Source organism: Pipistrellus hanaki, assembly GCF_964339955.1.
Source record: "Pipistrellus hanaki genome assembly, chromosome: 13".
Taxonomy (NCBI): Eukaryota; Metazoa; Chordata; class Mammalia; order Chiroptera; family Vespertilionidae; genus Pipistrellus; species Pipistrellus hanaki.
In genome coordinates, this window is record NC_140515.1 from 15,024,334 (window position 1) to 15,045,707 (window position 21,374).

Genomic DNA, 21,374 nt, shown 5'->3' on the forward strand with positions numbered 1-21,374 from the left:
GAAGGTCTGGGATGGAGCACATGGGCTAGATTTTTAAAATACAAATAGAATTTAACACAGGCATGCTATCTTGAGGGAACAGAATGTGCAAAGACTCAAAGATGAGAATTAATCATTACAACAACTAGTGTTTGTTGGGATTTCATGTTGTTCCAGGTTCTGCAATGAATATTTTACTTATCTGGGATAATCCTCACAACAATCCTGAGAAGTCAGTAATGGCCCCATTTTACAGATGGAAAAACTGAGGTGTGGAGAGGTTAGTTGCTTGCCCAGTGAACCATGCCTTAGTGAGGTAACTAAGTAAACTGAGCTCATTTAATCAGTGGTGAGGAAAGTAGTGAACATGGTCAGCCGGGTATCCATCCTAGGAATGGACAGAGATCTGCCTCTAGAGTCCATGGCCCCACCTCCCTCTCGGAGAACTTGAGGTGTCCAGGGAAGTGGGGGATATTTTGTGGGGGTTCATGATAAGCATTCACCTGACTGAAATGATATTGCTGAAGGCCCTCTTTTTTTTTTTTTTTTTTTTTAATATGTTTTATTGATTTTTCACAGAGAGGAAGAGAGGGGGGATAGTCAGAAACATCGATGGGAGAGAGAAACATCAATCAGCTGCCTCTTGCACATCCCCTACTGGGGAAGTGCCCGCAACCAAGTTACATGCCCTTGACCGGAATCGAACCTGGGACCTTTCAGTCTGAAGGCCGATGCTCTATCCACTGAGCCAAACCAGTTTTGGCATGGTCCCCTCTTTTTGAGAATTTTATATTCTGCAATTTCTCCCTTCTGACTTTTTAAAACATACCTTTGTGTGGTTTTTACCTTTCCCTCTGTTCTAAAGGACAAGTTCCCTGAGGACAATCCCTATCGCCTTGATTCTGCTGGGCCTGGGCCTGGCCAGTGAGATCAGAGGTTGAGTGTGTTTTGATCATCATTAAACCCCACGGCCCAGGCAGGTGGTAGGTGCTCTGTAAATATTTCTTGAAAAATGACACTATGCTTATCAAACAAAAGGTTAGAGTGAGAATGGATTTGGTCTGAGTGAACAATCAATCATCATCATTCAGAGGGTGTGCGCCTAATTTTATTTCCATTGCTTAAGTATTTAGGAAATCAAGGTTTATTGGTCTCCCTTCCCTCTCCTGCCCCTTCACTCCATTCCTTCTTACCCCCCAAATTACACAAAATTTATATTGACCCAGTCTTGGAAGGAATTCTGAGCAAGAAATGCTGTGAGGCACCTTAGTTGTGAGGCACACAGTAAAGATTTATTATCTAAGCCAGTTAAAGTTGTCCTGCTTAAAAGAAATTCATGGTAGAGTGTCACTTTTATGAGCAAATCAACTTCTGCCCAATATTTCAGTTTAAATGGTTTCAAGTACATACAAAATAACTATGGTTTTTCTGTCCAGCCCCACTATCCCTGGTGAGAACACAAAAGCTCAAGTAGTTTAGAAGTGAGTTCATTCTGACTAGCCACTAGCATATGTGATATTGACCACTTGCAGTGTGGTTATTCTGCCTGGGATGTACTGACAGTGACACATACATAGGTTTCAGACATCACATAGAATGTAAGATAACTCATTAATAATTTTGGATATACCAGGTTCAATAAAGTATATTAAAATTCAATTAATCTTTTTCATTTTACTTTTTAAAATGTGACTATAAGAAAATGTAAATTTATACATGTGGTTAACAAATATGACTCTGATAAAAGCCTAACTCCTGGCTGGCTCAGTGGTTAAGCATTGACCTATGAACCAGGAAGTCACAGTTCGATTCCTGGTTCATGCTTGGGTTGTGGGCTTGATCCCCAGTGTGGGTCATTCAAGAGGCAGCCGAGCAATGATTCTCTCTCATCATCATCGATGTTTCTATCTTTTCCTCTTCCTTCCTCTTTGAAAGCAAGGAGTTGGGCTTGAGATATATATATATATATATGTACTAATAAAAGAGTAAGATGCAAATTGACTGTAACTTTAATGCCCACCAGCCAATCAGGAGTGAGTATGCAAATTAACCCAACAAAGATGATGGGTTAATTTGCATACTCAGGTGCCCAGTGGCTGGGAGTGGGGCGGGGCAGGATGCTTGTGTTGTCACCATGGCAATGACACAGGCATTCTGCACCACCCCAGCTGCTCCAGGCCTCTGGGCAGCATGGGAAGGTGGAAAGGCAGCTCCCAACTGGAGCGAAAGTGGTAGTGGCAGCCAGGGGAAGGAAGGCCCATTCTTGCACAAATCTTTGTGCATCGGACCTCTAATAGACAATAATGTTGTGAAGGCCTGGCGGGGGGTGGACAGTGGAGGTTGAGTGGAGGGGGACAAAGAGGAGAGAAAATGGGGGGCATCTGTAAGCAGTTGGACATTCCCCTCATAATCCAGGACTGACCCCAAATAAAAGAGAAACATGCAAATTAACCATCACTCTGCTATGCCCACAGACAATCAGAGTGAGTATGCAAATTAACTAAACAAAGATGGAGGATAATTTGCATATGCAGGCATAGAGTGACCAGGAGGGGCATGATGCCTGCTATGAGGGGAAGGGAGTGGCAGAGGGAGCTACTGGAGTGGTGCTCTGGACAGAAGCAAGGACTTGCCAGTTCCCGAGTGGGCCAGGAGCGGGGACATGCCGACTCCCTGACAGCCAGGGAGTGGGGACATGCCAGCCTCCTGGGCAGCTGGGAGTGAAGTCAGGGGAAGGAAGGCCTATTCTTGCACAAATATCATGCAATGGGCCTCTAGTTTATACATATGAGGGCCTCTAGTGTGTGTGTATATATATATTAAAGATGAAAGCATTTTAAATATATATAGAAACTCATAATTAAAAAAAAAAAACAGCCGAAACCGGTTTGGCTCAGTGGTAGAGGGTCGGTCTGCAGACTGAAAGGTCCCGGGTTCGATTCCGGTCAAGGGCATGTACCTTGGTTGTGGGCACATCCCCAGTAGGGGGTGTGCAAGAGGCAGCTGGTCGACATTTCTCTCTCATCGACGTTTCTAGCTCTCTATCTCTTTCCCTTCCTCTCTGTAAAAAAAAACAACAACAAAAAAAAAACCCCACAAACTCATATTATGTCATTGAATAGCTATTAGAATTACCACCATTTTCCCAGTGAAAGTTTATCTGCTTTCTAAGTGAGAAGACTGAGGAGGAGATGACATTTATTTATTTAAGCCTGGCCTCTTCCAGAAAAGCATTTAACTCTCTGGCCAATTCAGAGAACAGAAGTGGCTTTTCCAAGATGACACAGAGGTGGGTAGAACAGGAACTGGAATTGTCCTTCTCCTCCTACTAGAAAAGCAGTTCTCAGGCAGTATCCCATTCTTGTTATGAAGAGTAACTTTACAAATAATGGTGAAAGAGCAAAGTTTTTAGCTGACTTTTTTAGGTAAATTAGAGCTGAGGAAAGGATATTGAAAATAATTTATCTTTTGTGCACTTTATTCACTTACTTATTTAACAAGCACTTCATTTAGTGCCTGTCGTGTGTAAAGCATAAGTTGGCCCTGGGGAAACATTGCTGAACAAAACAGCAAGACAATACAGATCATCTAACAAATTCAGCCATAATTGACAAGTATTATTGACATATATTTAAGTGAAAGGTGTACAATGTAATGATTTGATGCATGTATATTTTGTAAAATGATTATCACAGTAAGGTTAACGAACATCTCCATCCCCTGACATAATTACCATTTAGTACTATTAGCTTTAATCACCATGCTGTATATTAGATCCCTTGAGCTTGTTAATCTTTTACTGAGTTTTATACCCTTTGAAAATACCTCCCCACTTCCCCCACCCTGACACCCCAGCTCCTGGCAAATACCACTTCCCTCTGCTTCTCTTAGTCCAACTTTTGTGTGAGTGTGAGTGTGTGTGTGTGTGTGTGTGTGTGTGTGTGTATGTGTGTGTGTTTTGTATGTGTTTTTGTTGTTAATCCTCACTCAAGAATATTTTTCCATTGATTTTTAGGAAGGGTAGAAGAGAGAAACATTGATGTGAGACAAACACATTGATTGGTTGCCTCCTGCATAAGTCCTGACCAGAGCCTGGGCTGGGGAGGAGCCTGCAACCAAAGTACATGCCCTTGACCTGAATCGAACTGGGGACCCTTTGGTCCACCGGCCAATCCTCTATCCACTTAGCCAAACCGGCATGTAAATGATATAATCCTATATTTCCTATTCTCTGATTTTTTTTTTAACTTAGCATAATGCCTTCAAGTTTGATCCAAATTGTGGAAACAGCAGGATATCCTTTCTTCTCATGGCTGAATAATATTGACTTGTGTATATATAACCATATCTTCTTTATGTATTCATCTATTGAAACTTAGGTAGTTTCCATATCTTGACTATTGTGAATAATGCTGCACTGAACTTAGGGCTGCCAGAATCTCTTTTTGGAAAGGAGATCTATTTTCATTTACTTTGGATATAGACCCAGATGTGGGATTGCTGGATCATGTGGTAGTTCTATTTTTAATTTTTGAGGAACCACCATGATGTTTTTGATAGTGGCTGCAGCAGTTTACATTCCCACCAGCAGTGCACAGGAGTTCCCTTTTCTCCACATGCAGGACAACACTTGTTATTTCTTGCCTTTTTGATAATAGCCATTCTAGCAGGTGTGAGGTGATATCCTCCTGTGGTCTCAATTTACATTTCCCAGACAATGTCGAATACCTTGTCAAGTACCTGTTAGCCATTTGTATGTCTTCTTTAGGAAAATGTTTATTTAGATTCCTCCTCATTTTTAAATCAGATTGTTTTTATTATATAGTATATGAGTTCCTTACATATTTTAGATATTAACTCCTTTTCGGATAGTTTGCAAATATTTTCTCTCATTCCATAAGTTGCCTTTTCATGTGGCTGGTCGTGTGGTTTCTTTTGCTGTGCAGAAGCTTTTTTTAAAGTTGAACAAGTAAAGGTTTTGCATTTATTTAAAATTTGTTTTTAATTGTAATAGACATATAAGTAACATTATATTAGTTTCATGTGTACAACATAATGATTCAACATTTATATACCTTACAAAATGATCGCTACAACAAGATCAGTAACCACCTGCCACCATATATAGTTATTATGATATTTTTGACCTTGTTTCCTATGCTGTGCATTATATTCCTGTGATTTATTTTGTAACTGGAGTCTTGTACTTCTTAATCTCCTTCCCTTTTTCCAGCCATCCCTCTAATCCCCTTCCCTCTGACAAACATTAGTTTGCTCTCTGTATCTATGAGTTTGTTTCTGTTTTGTTTGTTTTGCTTTTTAGATTCCATGTATAAGTGAAATCATACACTTATATGTGTCTATCTTTCTCAGTCTGACTTATTTCACTTAGCACAATAACTTCTAGGTCCATCAATGATTTACCTTTTAATTGGATCCCCACTATTCTGTCTTCAAGGTCACTAATCTATTCTTCCATATTAACTAATCTGCTATTGATTCCTTTTAATATATTCTCCATTTTAGATATTGTTTTCTTTTGATTGGTTCTTTATTACATTTTTTATCTCTTTGTATTCTTCTATATACTCTCAAGTTTTTTTTTTTTTAACATACTTATGACCATTTCTTTCAATTCTTTATTACTTATCTCCTTTACATTGGGGTTTTTCTCTGAACTTTTTTCTTGTTTCTTCATTTGGGGCATATTCTTCTGCCTCCCCATTGTTTGAGTTTCTATGATGTGGCAAGAATAGCTGTCTCTCCCAGTCCTGAAAAAGTGGTCTCCGTGTAGGCTCTGATTTGGACTGTTTGGGCAATCTGGCTGGTTGTAATGGGTGCTTGAGGTGCCTGATATGACCTTTGGTCTGAAGAAATGGGCTCCAGGTGGGGCAACCTAGAGTGTTTTGCTTCCTTGCCTTTCTAATCTGGGTGGGGCTGCCTGATGTAGAGGGGGCTGCTTGGTGTGCTCTTAGCATGCCCCATGGCTTTAACTGTCTGTGATCAGGGCAGGGTCTGGGCAGGGCTACTTTTTAGCTCTCTGTTCCTCCAGCTTTGCCCTTTCTGGGTGGGACATATTTGTTCTGTGTGCATGGCTGAACTTCACTAGTTCTGTTCCCTCTCTATCTAGGGAGTACAGCTCCTCACATACTCAGTCATGCCCCTCATTCCACATGGTCATCCCTGCCTGTGTGCCCTGTTGCTTTAATTATCCACAGTCAGAGCAGGGTCAGGGTGCACTACTGCATGCCTGCTTCTCAGTGCCCTACTTGCTCTGCCCATTCTCCCCAAGGCCAGCCTTGTGTGTGCACAGCAACACCTCACTTACTCCACAGAGGGCACCCCTGAGTGTGGGTACCACAAAGTTTTGCTAGCTCCACATTTTCTTTGGGCAGGAGAGCTCCGCATGGGCATGCAGCAGTGCCCACTACTTCAGCACTTTCTCTGGATGAGGAAGCTGTACAGGTGTGCACCACAGCATTGTGTCAGCATTTCACTTTTTTCATGTGGGGGAGTCCCTTGTGTGTGCATCCCAGTGTGTGCTATGGTGCCCTCCTGTTTCTGCTTGCTCTGGTTCCAAGAGGGGTGCTTGGGGACATGCCACAGTGCTCAGCAAATCAGCCAGAGAAGCTGGATGAACTCCCGCCCACTATCCACATTCAGAAAAAATGTAAACAATGGCGCTCACCAGTTCCTCTTGTTCTGGGTTGTTCCTTCAGCTCCCTGAGAGCTCTCATGGTTTCCTGACTTCTCTATGCAGTCCCACTCTCTAGCTTGTTGTGCAAAAGCTGTTTGATTGGCTCCTAGTTGTCTCTCGGGAAGAACTGCTCAAAATATAGGCATAAGTTTAATATGGTTTGGGGAGAGGGTGAACTCAGCACCCACCTGAACCACCATCTTGGACCCACCTCCCATGCTGTTCTTAGTTAGATGTAGTTCCATTTGTATGTTTTTCCCTTTTGTTCCTTGTCTTTTTCTTGTCAGAAAACCACTAACAAGACAATGTTAAGGAGCCTTTTTTTGGTTTGTTTTATTTTAGTAATTTTATAGGTTTGGGGGATTAATTAATTATGTCTTTAATCTATTTTGCATTAATTTTTGTGAGTGATTAAGATAGAGATCCAATTTTATTCTTCTGCATGTGAATATTCAGTTTTTACAAAATCAATTATTGAAGAGACCATCTTTTACCCAGTGAGTGTCCTGGCTCCCTTTTCAAATATTAGTGGACCATATATGCACGAGTTTACCTCTGGTCCTGAGTGTGGTTCCATTGGGTTACGTGTCTGTTTTAATGCCAGCACTAGACTTTTAGCCACTATAGCTTTGTAAAGCAGGGCGTATCAGACCACCCGAGGCACCTGGTGTGTGGAACAACCATCTCTAAAACAAACAAACAAACAAACAAAATGAACAACCATCTCTAAAACAAACAAACAAACAAACAAACTAAACCAAACCAACCAACAAACAAACTGCCCGGCTTGCAGCAGTTGCCAGTTTCCATGCTGTAATTGCTCCCACCTTGGCTGATATCTGGCTTCCAATAACATGTCACTGAATGTGGAGTTGGGGAGAGACATGTGGTAGTAGCCCATATATATCATCTCCACAATACAAACAATACATGTAAATAACCCCAAAAGTACACATCAGAGTAAAATGTGACAAAATAATAAAAAAACAATGAATGTTGAATATGTATTAACTTTTGTTTAACATGTTTATTTAACTGTAATTCATATTAATTTTTAGAAATGGCTGTGTTTAACAACTGCCTCAAAAAATTCCTGCAAACTGCCAAAACCAGTTTGGCTCAATGGATAGAGCGTCGGCTTGGGGACTGAAGGGACCGGGGTTCCATTCCAGTCAAGGGCATGTACCTTGGTTGTGGGCATATCCCCAGTGGGGGGTGTGCAAGAGGCAGCTGGTTGATGGCTCTCTCTCGTCGATGTTTCTAGCTCTCTATCTCTCTCCTTTCCTCTCTGTACAAAATCAATAAAATATATTAAAAAAATAAAATAAAATAAAAAATTCCTGCAAACTTACTCTCACTTGCCCACCAACGGGCCTGAGTATAAAGTCCCTTGATCTTTGGATGGAACAAGTGCTCACTCTTCCTCTCCCTCTGTTTCTTCCAGATCAGCAAACAGCAGCTGCAGACCGTCAAGGACCGCTTCCAGGCTTTCCTTAACGGGGAAACCCAGATCGTGGCTGACGAGGCCTTCATGAATGCTGTCCAGAGCTACTATGAGGTAAGACACCATAAGGAAGGGTGGCGGGACCACTCAGGCCTGCAGCCCAGGCTCAGAGGGCACAGCAGCCTTGGTCTTCCATAGAACCACTCCTCCTGAGGCAAAGCAGCTGGTGATTGGTTACAATTTTAAGGAATAATTGTATTTTATTTTGGGGAAAACTATTAGAAGCAACTGTTTACCAACTGATTTTTATGCCAGGCCCTGTGCTGAGTGCTTTACATGCAATTTCTTGCTTCATCCTTATAGCAGTCTTCAGAGTTAGGTCCTGATATTATTTCCATTTTACTGATGAAGAGACTGAGGTTCAGAGAGGCTATGCCAATTACTCAAGGTCACACTCTTTAGATACCACAGCTATAACTTGAAGCGAAGCAGGAGCCTTTTCCCTCCACTTACAATCTTTCTGAAGGATGTTAACATCTCCTAAGAACAGTGCATTCACTATCTTTCTCTCCTTGCCACTGAAATGGTGCTGTGAGTTCTTTTTGCAAGTAAGAACACTGTCAAAAATGCACCCCTATTCTCAGGAGAAAATCTAGGAGCAAGAGAATATATATTACAAGTAATTTTTCACCTTTAAACCTCTAAATTCTCTTTATTTAATAGTAAAGAGAATTTAGAATTCTACTAGTGCTGTTTTTTCTTTTTAGCATTAAAAATTTATTTACTTGTAAATCTAAGAATGGCAGCTGCCGGTGGGTACAGGGGGACAAGCGGGAGATGTTGGTCAAGGGTACAGACTTTCTGTTTTAAGATGAGTAAGTTCTGAGGATCTAGTGTACAGCATGATGACTGAGTTAATGACACTATTGCACACTTGATATTTTCTGAGAGAGTAGATCTTAAATAAAAAGAAAATGTTAACTGAGGTGATAGGTAGGTATGTTAATTAGCTTGATCATGGTAATTATTTCACTATATATGTACATAAAATAATCACATTGCACACCTAAAAAAAACATGTGTACAATTTAAATATATACAGTTTTACTTCAAATTTAGTCATTATTCTTACATAATGTGCGTATTGGCTATCATGGTGCATCATTAATGGCAAGTGGACATGCCATGCCTTCCTATTGGCAATTCTTAACTGACATACACATTTTTAAAAATGATTATTTGGTCATTGAAAGACCTTTTACTTTATATGAATCTATTTTTGTATGATCCAGATATTTTCTGTGTTTGGAATCCTGTGCCTCAAAAGTCTTACCCATTGTCAAGACTAGATTGAAAGCATTAGAAACCATTCCCTAAGCGTGGAAAAATTTATGGTATGTTGTCACATGCAATTTATGGTATGTTGTCATAACAATAAACTCTAAAATAGGTGTAAGGAAATCCAACAAACTGAATTTTTCACCATGGATTACTTTCTTTTTAAAATTATTAGGGTGCAGCCGAAACCATTTTGGCTCAATGGACAGAGCATCGGCCTGTGTACTGAAAGGTCCTGGGTTCGATCTGGTCAAGGGCATGTACCTTGGTTGCGGGCATATCCCCAGTAGGGGGTATGCAAGAGGCAGCTGATCGATGACCCTCTCTCATCGATGTTTCTAGCTCTCTATCTCTCTCCCTTCCTCTCTGTACAAAATCAATAAAATATATTTTAAAAAATTAAAAAAAAATATTAGGGTGCAAATTATTTCAGATCAGAAACATTGGTGCTCCTCCTTCCATTCCTGCTGGAGCAGGTGACTCCTCCTTTAACGGGGAGTGGAGCAAGACCACTATTAGATCTTGGGAAAATGTTATTGATTAGCTTGCCAATTACTTTTTCATAGTAAACAGCCTTTGTCTTTATGATATTTGCCGAGTCTGGCCACAGACTCATTTTACATGCCATTTCCTCAGTGAAATTTCTATGCGATCTATTTTAGAAGTTTTTTAATTTAAGCTTTTCCTTTACATTTTATAAGCTGTATCAATTATTGACAATATGGGCCAAACTTACTGCTTTGCCTGATGTGATGTAATGTTTTGGTTGCATTTAATGAAAAGTGGAGATGAGATTTGGAATCATTATGAAGGTGTGGCAGTGAATAACTTGAATACAGTTTACAACGTATCTGTCTAGAAATGGCCAGGAAATGAAATGAATCCCTGTTCCCCCCACCCTTTCTTCAAGTTCTGAAAGCCAGTTCTGACCAGACCCAGATGGAACCTTATCGATAGTTTATGTTTAAAGTCATTTACCAGTTTATAAATTTTGAGAATGCTCATCTCAATTAGAAAGCTCATTTGACTAATGACATAAATTAAAAGAAAGTGCCATTTCTATCCATTAATTAAATTTGAAAATTAGAAGTCATCAGCATGCTAATGAATCTCTGTCAATTACCATTATATCTACAGTGACCCTATATTTTCTTCTGTCCTGGCCAGTTTGTTTGAAATCACTTTTTTTTTTTAGTCTGATGAGAATCCATGCTTTGAGAAATTACTGAATCTTTATTTTTTAAATTTCTTTATTGATTAAGGTATCATATATTTGTCCTTCCCCCTCCACCCCATTCTCATCCCATACCCCTCCCCACACATGCCCCCACCCCTGTGTTTTCTGTGACCACTGGTTAGGCTGATATGCATCTACACAAGTCCTTTGGTTGATCTCTCCCCTTTATCCGCACCCTCCCCTGCCTTCCTACTGAATGATTCATGTTGAGATTTGGGTAACAGGAAATAAGGTGGGGTGTTAATTGTTAGCCACCGTCATCAGTAATGCTCAAAGCCTTATGGTCACGTTCCCTGGGATCCTCTGCAGCACAGACCCCCCAGTTAAGGGTCAGGGGAGCACTGCCTGGCAGAGCCTAGGTCTGTTCCCCTTCTCTCACCCCTTTCCTTTGATCTCGGTGATGGAGAAGCTAATGTCTCTTCCTCTCCCCGAATCTGGAATGCAATTACTTTTCTGTCAGTGTCTGTCTGAGTCACGAGTCTCTGGATTACAGATGACAGACACCTACTTCAAATTGGCTTCAAAATGAGATTCATCTGCTCAAGCCTTTGAAAGCCCAGGGCGGCCTGGCTCAGCTGTGGCTCCATCCTGAGACGCAAAGGTGCAGCCGGACGAGCATCCTCCTCCACACACTCGGCCTCGTGCTCGTCCCCGGCTTCCTGCCCAGGCAGGCTGGCCCCCTGCAGCCCCAGGGGCACAGAGAGCCTCTTCACGGGGAGTCCCAGCAGAAGGCCGGGTGACTGGATGGAGGGACATGGGTCAGGCATGTCTTTTCTGGAGCCAATCACAGTAGAAGGGGGTGGAACAGAGTGGGACTCAGGCCTAGGACACACAGCACCTCTGAGCCCGAGTGCAGGCTCAGTCCCAGCAGAGCCATCGGTATTGAAATACAATGGATTCCCAGTAAGAAATTAGGGTGACTTTTACCAGGAGAAGGGGGAATGTATGCTCGTCAGAAAAACTTCACATGTATTCTCTTTCTAAACTCTCTCTCAAACACACAGACACATTTTCACACACACACACACTCTCACTCACATACACACTCACACACACACTTTCACTCACACACACACACTCTCACTCAAACACTTTCACTCACACACACTCTCACTCACACACTTTCACTTTCACTCACACACACACTCTCACTCACACACACACACTCTCACACACACACTTTCACTCACATACACACACACTCTCACTCACACACATATACTCACACGCACACTCTCACTCACACACATATACTCACACGCACACTTTCACACACCTCTCACTCAGGCACTCACACTCACACACAGTCACACACACTCACTCACATGCACACTCTCTCACACAAATACACTCTCACTCACACACATACATGCACATATACTCACATGCACACTTACACACTCTCACACACATTCTCACATACTCACACTCACATACACTTTCACTCACACACACACATACTCTCTTTCTCACACACACCCCACCCACCATGTCTCACCTCCAGTCTACCAAGGTAATGTCATTAAGAAAAAAAATCTTTACTCAAAAAGTTCTGAGATTATTGCACTAGGCCAGTGGTCGGAAAACTGCAGTTTGGCGCTCTGTTGACTAATGAGTTTGCCAACCACTGTCATATACTATCCTTTACCTCTTTGCACACAATATGCCACAGTTGCCTAATCCTCACAGCTTCCAACAACATGGTAACGTTTAGTCTAGCAGTGGTTGGCAAACTCATTAATCAACAGAGCTGCAAACCGGGGCTCATGAGCCGCAGTTTGCCGACCACTGCACTAGGCAAAGGCAAAGTCAGTGTCAAGTGTTAGCCTTGTGGTACTAAAGAACAGTGGCTTGTCACACACCAGAGGAGTAAAGACAGTTCCCACCTGTGCCCACCAGCCCAGTGTGGCCCCGGCTGGCCAGCACCAACCGGCCAGCTGGTGAGGCCTGGGCGTGAGCGGGGCCCGGAGAGAGGGAGGCCAGGCTCTCTGAGGCGCTCCGGAGCATGCCGGCTTGCTTTATCCTTTCCTAGTGGCCCGGACTGTCAAAGCCTATCACACAGGACAGCGGCTAATCCTTAATCTCTTCCATTAGGGCTCTGAGGGCTGGGCACTCTGAGATCGCCCAGCGGCCCTGGCCTGTTCCCACAGCCTCAGCCCTGAGGCACTGGAGAGGCCCCATTCCTCCCCGGCCCCCACGTCTTCTCTCACCCTCAGCTCCAGCCTCACCGACACCTCCCACCTCCTTGGTTCCTGCACAGGCTGGGCCGGGCCCTTCAGAAAGAGAGGTGGTGGAAGAGTTTTATAAAGCCGTTCTCATTCAGATCCCAGGAAGGAAACGTGGGGTGTGGTGGGAAGTGAGGGTACAGGTCGTCGGTGAAGACACACATGCACTGGAGCCCCACAGCTGACATCAGGCGTCAGCCATGCACTGCTCTGACTTTGGCTTGCTGCATCTTGTTTTCAGCTGATCTCCTCTAGCAAAGGCCTGCGTAGCATTTATCAAACTGCCTTTGAATGAGTATCACCGGATTCTCCAGTTGCTAGTAACAGAAACGGACTGCAGTTAAGTTAAGCCTTAAATATAATAACAACAAGAACAACTGTTTGTTGTTGTTTTGCTATTAAAAGAAATAATCAAGCATAAGAAAAAATGGAACCGGAGCAGACTGACTTTAGAAAGACAGGCCACAGAATATAATGGGCGCCCTGTCACTAGTATGAATCTACTCCTATCCCATTTCATCCGGTGGCACCCCACTCTGAATCTGAACCCCTCCATCCACCACAGATCATGGCCCCAGATGTGCATCTGAAGTTTGCACCAGGATCCCTTAATTTTTGGTGAGGGATATCTTTAAGATCCAAACGTGCATTTTATTTTAGAAATTAACATTCATCTTGCCTCAACAAAGGTAAATTTTGTATTTTTTTTCATGTAGAAAGACTTGTTTTAAGTAATTAGGAAAGTAAAGCATGCCAATTATAAAACTAGACAGTGTAAGAAGAAATCTAAAAGAAAATGGCTAGAAAAATACCTGTAATTCCATCATCCTAAACAATTACTATTAAATTGGGGTATATATCTCTTCAGATATTTTTATATGTCTGTACACTTACCAATAGCTATTTGATTTCTGTATTAAGATATAAAATTACTATGGTATATTAATAACCCACTTGTTTTAGTAGCACAGTAATTTTCAATCTCCTTTTTACCTTTGCGAAAAATCAACATATGACACCCTCATCAGTAAAATATTTTATTACCTATGATCTTGATCCAGAGTCATGCTCCTATCCTCCTAGCCCAGCTCAACCCTACCATTGGAAATCTCCAGGTTAACAACAGATCATGGACATCTTAGATGCCAGTGGAAAAAAATAGCTTATTTCATGGCTGCATGGTAATCTGTTAAAAAATAATAGGTAACTTTAGTTACATTCTTACAGCAGACACCATGCTCACCGGTTGACACTCATTGTCTGGTTGAATTCTTTCCCAAGATGGGTAGCTATGATTCCCATTTGAGAGTTAAGGAAACTGAAGCCCCTAAAGATTAGGCCACTTGCTTAGGAGCAAAGCTAGCAACTGGCAAAGCCAGGATTTGAACTCAAGTCCTCTAACTAGAACCTGCTCCTCTTATGATGCAGCCATTCCCTGGCAGTAAGCAGGGTGTGTGTGTGTGTGTGTGTGTGTGTGTGTGTGTGTGTAGACCTTATTGACTTTAACACCTAGGTCTTTTTGTTCTTTATTTTGGATGGTGTGCTTTTGTAGAGCAGGAAAGGGGCTGCCTTGGTTTCTCAGCCTGTCAGTAAGGAAGTGGGCCCTGGGCCAGCTTTGCCCCGCACCGTGTGCAGTCATTAAAGTACTGGTGTGCTGTGGGTTTCTAAAACAACCTTGAGGTTGCTTGGCTCTGGTGAGGGAGGCAGGGACTGATGGATGAGGGCGAGCCACTGAATTGATTGCCCTTCACCATTCCATATTTATTTGTTCATCTTCTGTCTCCCATTATGACCTATCTGGAAGTTGGCAGAGGAGTAGAGAGGATTTATGAATGTGCTGCATAGAATTGTGCCTGGGGTTGAAGTCCCTTAGAACAGCCAAAAACAAAACAAAACAAAACAAACCAAACCAAAAACACCAGAGAGCGCTCCCAGTACAAATGAGCATCAGTGTGGTTTTAGAGACACAAGCATGTCGGTGCTCAGAGGCTGTACTCAAGACAGGGCAAGGCTGGCCCAGGTCCCTTATGATGGACTGAGAAGCCAAGACAGAGGATGTGCCTGGAAAATTAGTTTTCTGCCGCCACCCCTGGGCCCCCAGCTGTCTCACATTTCATCTTTACTGTCTCCTCAATCTTCAGCGTCCTTCCTCACACTCTTGACGTTCCACGCATGTCCCCTCCTTCTGGGCTTGGCCATCAGAGCTTACCTCTGGACAGATGGAGCCCTCTGCTTTTCAAAGTCCTTTCAGAAAGTTTTATCCCCATCAAAGAAGGCTGGCTGCATGCGCCCCATGTGACAGGGAAGGAGGGTGGGGTTCGTAGAGCTTAAGGGACAAATGTTTGCTGAGTGGCCACAGGAGCAAAGGAAGGGACTGTGTCAAGCAGGTGATGTGTGCAAGATCCAGGCGTCACCACCAGGTATAGACTCCAGCCGGGGTCATTTGCTTCCACTGTTATCAGCCCCCCGCCCCCCCCCCCCCCGCCCCCCACCATCTCGCTTCAGTCCATTGTTGCAGAGACCAATACATTGTGCTTGCTGATTTTGCCTTTACCTTCTTGCCCCATCCAGACAGGCTCTCAATAGGGTCTTTGCTTTGAGAAGTCTGCTTTGTTCTTACTCATTCACTCATTCAAAGTTATACCAATTGCGTGCCAGACACTGTCTTAGACACTTGAAGGAAAAAAAAAATAGGGAAAAGCAGTTACAACTCCTGCCTTCCTCACACTCAGATATTACCCAGGAGTCACAAAGGCAGATGACAAGTGGCAGCTATGGAAGGGTTTGTGGGGAAGGAAGATGGTGCTGAGGGCTTATGACTGGCCCAGCTTTATGGGACCCTGGTATGAACAGATGAAGAGGAAAGTGTGACTTCTTTGTTCATTGTTTTCAAGTGCCCTCTCCTGCTCATTAGGGCTGAAAACAGAGTTAACGCCGGCCCCTTTGAATTGAACAACACTTCCTGCCAGTTCTCTTGGCCCCTTTCAGGCCTGTTTTCCGCAGTAAAGACAGAGAATGTGAACTTGATTTTGTTACGTCTTAGCTTAAAACCTTCAACGGCCTCTCAGTGCCCTTCAGATGAAGACCAACTCACCGAATGTGGCCTCCCGTGCTGTGGCCACCTGACCCCTTCCTGCGCATCTTACGTCGGTCCTTCTCCCACCCCTCACTGCCACAGCCACCCTGGGTGCTCTGGTCTCAGACACGGGGGGTCTGTACACATGTTGTTCCCTATCTCTGAGAGACTGTCTCACCCTCTCCTCACCTAACATCTCTCACATGTCATTTCCAGCAGGCCTTTCCTGGCCACACTAGAAAGCATTCCTGGGTTTAGGCTGGACCCCTGTACTTTCCCTGTTAACGCGTGTCCCAGCTTGTAACAGCTCTTTGGGTGGGATTATTAAGATGATGTCATGGAGGCATGCAGGCTGGGTCTGCATCTGGCACCTGTTACAGTGCTTCCCACCTTCTAAGTGATCAGAGGAAGAATAACAGGCTCATAAAGAAGAATATAGATATCACAGCTGGAAGAATACCACCCCCAAATATTATAGTTCAACTCCCTCCGTGTACAGATTAGAAATTGGAGAGTCAGAGAGGGGAGGTGACTAACCCACTATCACACAGCAAACCAGTGACAGAACTGGCCTGGGACCATGGTTTACAGCTCCTGCCTCCCCACAAAATTTTTCTGTTTGCCTCCACATTTGTAAGTTCTTTGAGATCTAGATCTAAAACTGAGTCATGGTGTGTTCGGTGGAAACGATCTATATTAACATTACAAAGTTTCAGGTGAATTCTTCAGCTCCTTAAGTGTTATAAGGCCTAAGGATTCATTTGAATATTTTTTCTAAAATGGATTTTTAAGTGAACTCTACCATCTCAGCTGAGGACCAGTTCTGAGGTGCAGGCGAGTAGGCCATGGCCTCTGGCCTGTGAAGCCAGACCGCAGCCTCCTTCTTCCTAAGTGAGAGCATGGAGTCATGGTGAGCGTGGGCCGCCTATCTGACCCAGGGAGCCCTTGAGGCAGCAGCGATGGAATGTGCCCCGAGCGATGCCATCTCCTGGCCAACCAGGGCGATTCCTGCACCCAGATGAGGAGCGAACGGTTGTTCTGCCTCTGAAAGGGCATGTCTGCTCCCCTGAAGGGTGACCACGACACAGCTCACACATGTCAGGTGTTCCCTCCAGTGGATATGAAGCAGCCGCTTCTCCACCTTGTCTACACCCCAGGGCCATGTGGCTGTGCTGGGCACTGGAGCAAGAGCAAACTGATCTCAAAGAATGAATGTCTTGGTCCCAAGACCCAGGCAGCACCAACAGAACAGCCCAAGGTTCCCCACTAGGGGAGCCCCCCAGAGAAGGAAGGAACCACAAGGCCATGGGTTTACAGTCAGCCAGTGTGAGTGACCAAGCACAAGTCCCTTCCCCTCCCTGGAGTCTCCGTTTTCTGTATGCAAAATGGACTGAATGTAACACCTGCTTGCTAGGTTCACTTCCTCTCAAAGCGCCTGGTAATATACTGGGGACACATGGCACTGGGGGAACGAGAAGGACACAGTCCTTGCCCACGAGGCGTTTACATTTTGGAAAGGGAGACAGACATTAAATACAGATTTGCTTAATACTGGTTCCATTTCAACTGTGATAGGATCACTGAGAGGCTACTAGTAAAACTAGTTGTAAGTAGTGGTTAACATTTAGTGCTATGTGAGGACATCAGCCCAATTGTTTTACATATTACTATAATAACCACAACCACAACCCCTTAGGTATTAATATGGGCTATTTTTAAAAGTGCTTGTCATATATTAACTCATTTAGTCCTCATTTTAAAATACCTGTGATGTAGAGAGAACTATTACCCCCATTTTAGAGATGAGAAAACTGAGGTACAAGAGATTGACTTGCTGAAAGAAACATAGCCACTAAATAGCAAAGCAAGAATCCAGGCAGCCTGGGCTCAGAGTCTATATACCTTATGCTGCCTTCCCGGAATATCACTGCCTCAGAGATCCTTGCTAAGTACTGTTGTTATTCTCATTTTCCACATTTGGATCCCAAGCCAAATGTGTGACTTCTGAGTTTGCACAGCTAAGAGCCATGGGGCTGTGACCACACGGGCCTGCTGTGATGCCTGTGAGCTGGTCTCCAGGACTGACTTTCTGATGTCTTTCCTGGCCCTGCTATCCTCAGGTGTTCCTGAAGAGCGACCGCGTGGCCCGCATGGTGCAGAGTGGGGGCTGCTCCGCCAACGACTCCCGGGAGGTCTTCAAGAAGCACATCGAGAAGAGGGTGCGCAGCCTCCCTGAGATCGACGGCCTCAGCAAGGAGACCGTGCTGAGCTCCTGGATGGCCAAGTTCGACGCCATCTACCGCGGGGAAGAGGACCCCAGGAAGCAGCAGGCCCGGATGACCGCCAGCGCAGCCTCTGAGCTGATTCTGAGCAAAGAGCAGCTCTACGAGATGTTCCAGAACATCCTTGGGATCAAGAAGTTTGAACATCAGCTCCTGTACAACGCTTGCCAGGTAAGCTGCCTATCACCTGGGCGCAGAGTGGTGAGTAAGCAGGACCACGTGGTGACTTCTGTGTGCTCTAGACACCATTGCCTTCTTGGGCCATTTCTTGATTTATAAAAAAAAAAAAAAAGACAAACACATTAAAAATTACATTTTACAACTACATTGGTAAGAGTTAAATGTAATTCAGGCTAAAACAGGATGGGATGGTTACCTTCTGGTTTTAAAAGGAATTAAAACATGTTGTGAGCCCCTAGGAGTCTGGTGGGCCTTCGGTACTGTGCCTAATGTATCTAAGGGTGAATCAGCCCTATGAGTAAGGCCTAGCTCCCATGTGTCAGAAATTCAACAAGATCAAACTAATTGATTTTTTAGAAAAAATTATTTTGCTTTTAAAGTGGATGGTGTTTCCCTCTTGAGGGGCTTGTACTGCCTCAGCTGGGAGACCATTGGCCCTCCGGCCTGGCCATCAGGGGTAATGATTGGAAACGGAAAGCTTCCAGAGGCCTGAGTATGCCATGCCCCTGTGATACCCTGTTTCCCCGAAAATAAGACAGTGTCTTATATTAATTTTTCTCCCAAAGTTGTGCTAGGTCTTATTTTTAGGGGATGTCTTATTTTCGGAGGATGTCTTATTTTCGGGGAAACACGGTAGTTACATCTGTAATCTCTGAGGGGACCTGAAGGGGCTAGCTGGGGCTCTGCTTGGGCCCAGCTCTAAATGGGCTTCTGTTTTCTCTGGATCAGGGGCTGGGGGTGTGAGGTACTTACCCCAGGTCTTCATTTCCTGCAAACCTTTCCATTGGCTGCATTCATACAACCAATATTTATTGAGTGGCAGCTTTGCAATCTCTGCAGATTTCAGTGATTGGCACTTGGGAGCACACGGCCAATGCACACGGCCAAGCCCAAGCCCTAGAAATGCTACTTCTGCATTCTCTGGACAGGGCCTTGGAATCTGCATTCTAAATACAAGTGCCGTCCCCCCCACCCTCCGGTTGTTTTGCTGTCCTCCCCTTCTGAGAACCATTAGAGAAACTGAGCTATGGCCTGGTTCACCTGTGTCAATGCTGCCCCTAAGGTAGGTTGAATGGAGACACTAACGTATTGGCTAAGATTTATGCCTTGCTCAGTATAAGGCAGACCTTGGTAAATCTTAATATGACCCTCACTAGCTTATGACTGCAGGGAGATAGCTAACCTCCTGACATGTGAGCTTGGGATGAAATTATTATAAGGAATCAGTGTGTATAAATCCCAGAGTAGCGTGCGGACTTTATAAATGGTAGTGGTTAAAATATATTGTAGTCCACTGGAAGAGACAAAAAGTCAACACGGTATCAGAAAGTGCCACAGGGGATTGACATAAGAGCTACAGGATTTGGAGGCTTACTTTTTTTCACCTCCATGGCTACTTCCTAGTTCAAGGCACCAACATCTCTTGCCTGGACAACCACAGTGTCTACCCAACTGGTAATACTGCCTGCTCCCTTGCCCATGGTAATGCACCCACCAAGCACAGCAGGAGTGATCTGCATCATGCCAGTCATGTTCCAGAGGCATCCCATCACCTCTAGAAGGCACCCCAACTCCTCTCTAAGGCTTGAGGCAGTACATGAGCCAGGGCTGCTCACACCACTTTCCCCACATGCTCTCCAACGGGCCTTCCCATTTCCCCAGCACTTCACATTCATCTGGGCCTTTGCATTTGCTTGTCCCTCAGATCACTATGCTCTTGGCAAGACCTTTGCCCACTGGCACAGTTAAATGCCAACTTCTCCAAGAGGCCTTCCAGGCCACCCCATCTAAAGTTCTCCCTTGCCTCACACCTCACCGAGTCACTCCATCCCATATCCCTGTTCTATTTCTGTTTTCCACTTCTTATTCACTTATTTTTGCCTGTTTATTATCTGTTTTCCTCTTCCTGCTCAATTTCCACTGACAGTTAGCCTCATTCACCTTTTCATTATTTGCTAATATTTCCAGTACATGAAACAATTCTTGCACATAGCAAGTGATCAATAATTGCCTACTGAATTAATAAACGGATGGCAGCAGATTATTTTAACTGGCAAATAGGTCTTGTTGTTCATTCTATGGCTTACCCAGAATTTTCTGGGTTTGTTAGTAAGTAGGGATCTGTTTAGCATTTCATAATATAATGTGTATGTTACATTTAAAGATTTTCTGACATCCTATTTTCTCCTTGGCCACATTAATTCAGAACACTGATTGCCAACCCAAAGGTAGAGGGTTTCATTGATGGGCCAAGAAGTATTTTAAAATTCTCCTCAACATAAAATTAAATTATTTTTCAATTTAAAATATTATTACACCCCTCATGATGTAAGCAGGTAGTATTACCATCTACCACCACCATTAACTCCACTGCTACCTTCTCCACCACAAGGAGGTGGGTTGTCAGAGCTCCAGAAAGATTGACAATCACCCGCCCGGGTGGTAAGTAAGATTAGAAATTAGAGACAGGCAAACAATTATCCAAGGGATTAACTTTTCTTTTAATTACAACAGTGTGTTATGTGTGTTTTCTGTTCTTGCTCAAATGTCAGCATCATTGGAATGAATCCATTGCTATGCCATTTCTTATCTCAGTATTTTTGAACTTGTTGAATAGGGCTGTGTGGCCAGACCATAGTTTGTTGTATTCTCCTAAAAAATCAATTAATTTGACTCATATTTTCTAAATCTCTCCCATGAGTTAGAAAAGAACACAATAAAAAATAATGGCCTCTCTCCCAAGAATAATGATTGTCTTTAGCTAAAAGAGATTGTGAGAAACCTAAAGTACTTCTGAGGACAGAAATACTGAAGGCATTTAGTACTATATTCTAGTCTCACACCTAAGTCTGATTATTACTTCAGGGCTTCACATCAATAGAAATTAAGATAAAGGGCATATTCAGGTAATTCATA

General features: G+C 43.6%; 1 protein-coding gene across 8 annotated transcripts in view; it reads left to right on the forward strand.

Annotated features, from left to right (window-relative positions):
* CADPS (calcium dependent secretion activator) overlaps nt 1–21,374 on the forward strand; it is a 411,831-nt gene that overhangs the window by 89,951 nt on the left and 300,506 nt on the right. For all 8 annotated transcript variants that reach the window (XM_084902706.1, XM_084902705.1, XM_084902699.1 and 5 more), the window contains exons 2-3: nt 8,121–8,234; nt 18,117–18,449. In XM_084902706.1, the coding sequence (XP_084758832.1) occupies nt 8,121–8,234; nt 18,117–18,449 (447 nt within the window). The remainder of the gene's footprint in view (nt 1–8,120; nt 8,235–18,116; nt 18,450–21,374) is intronic.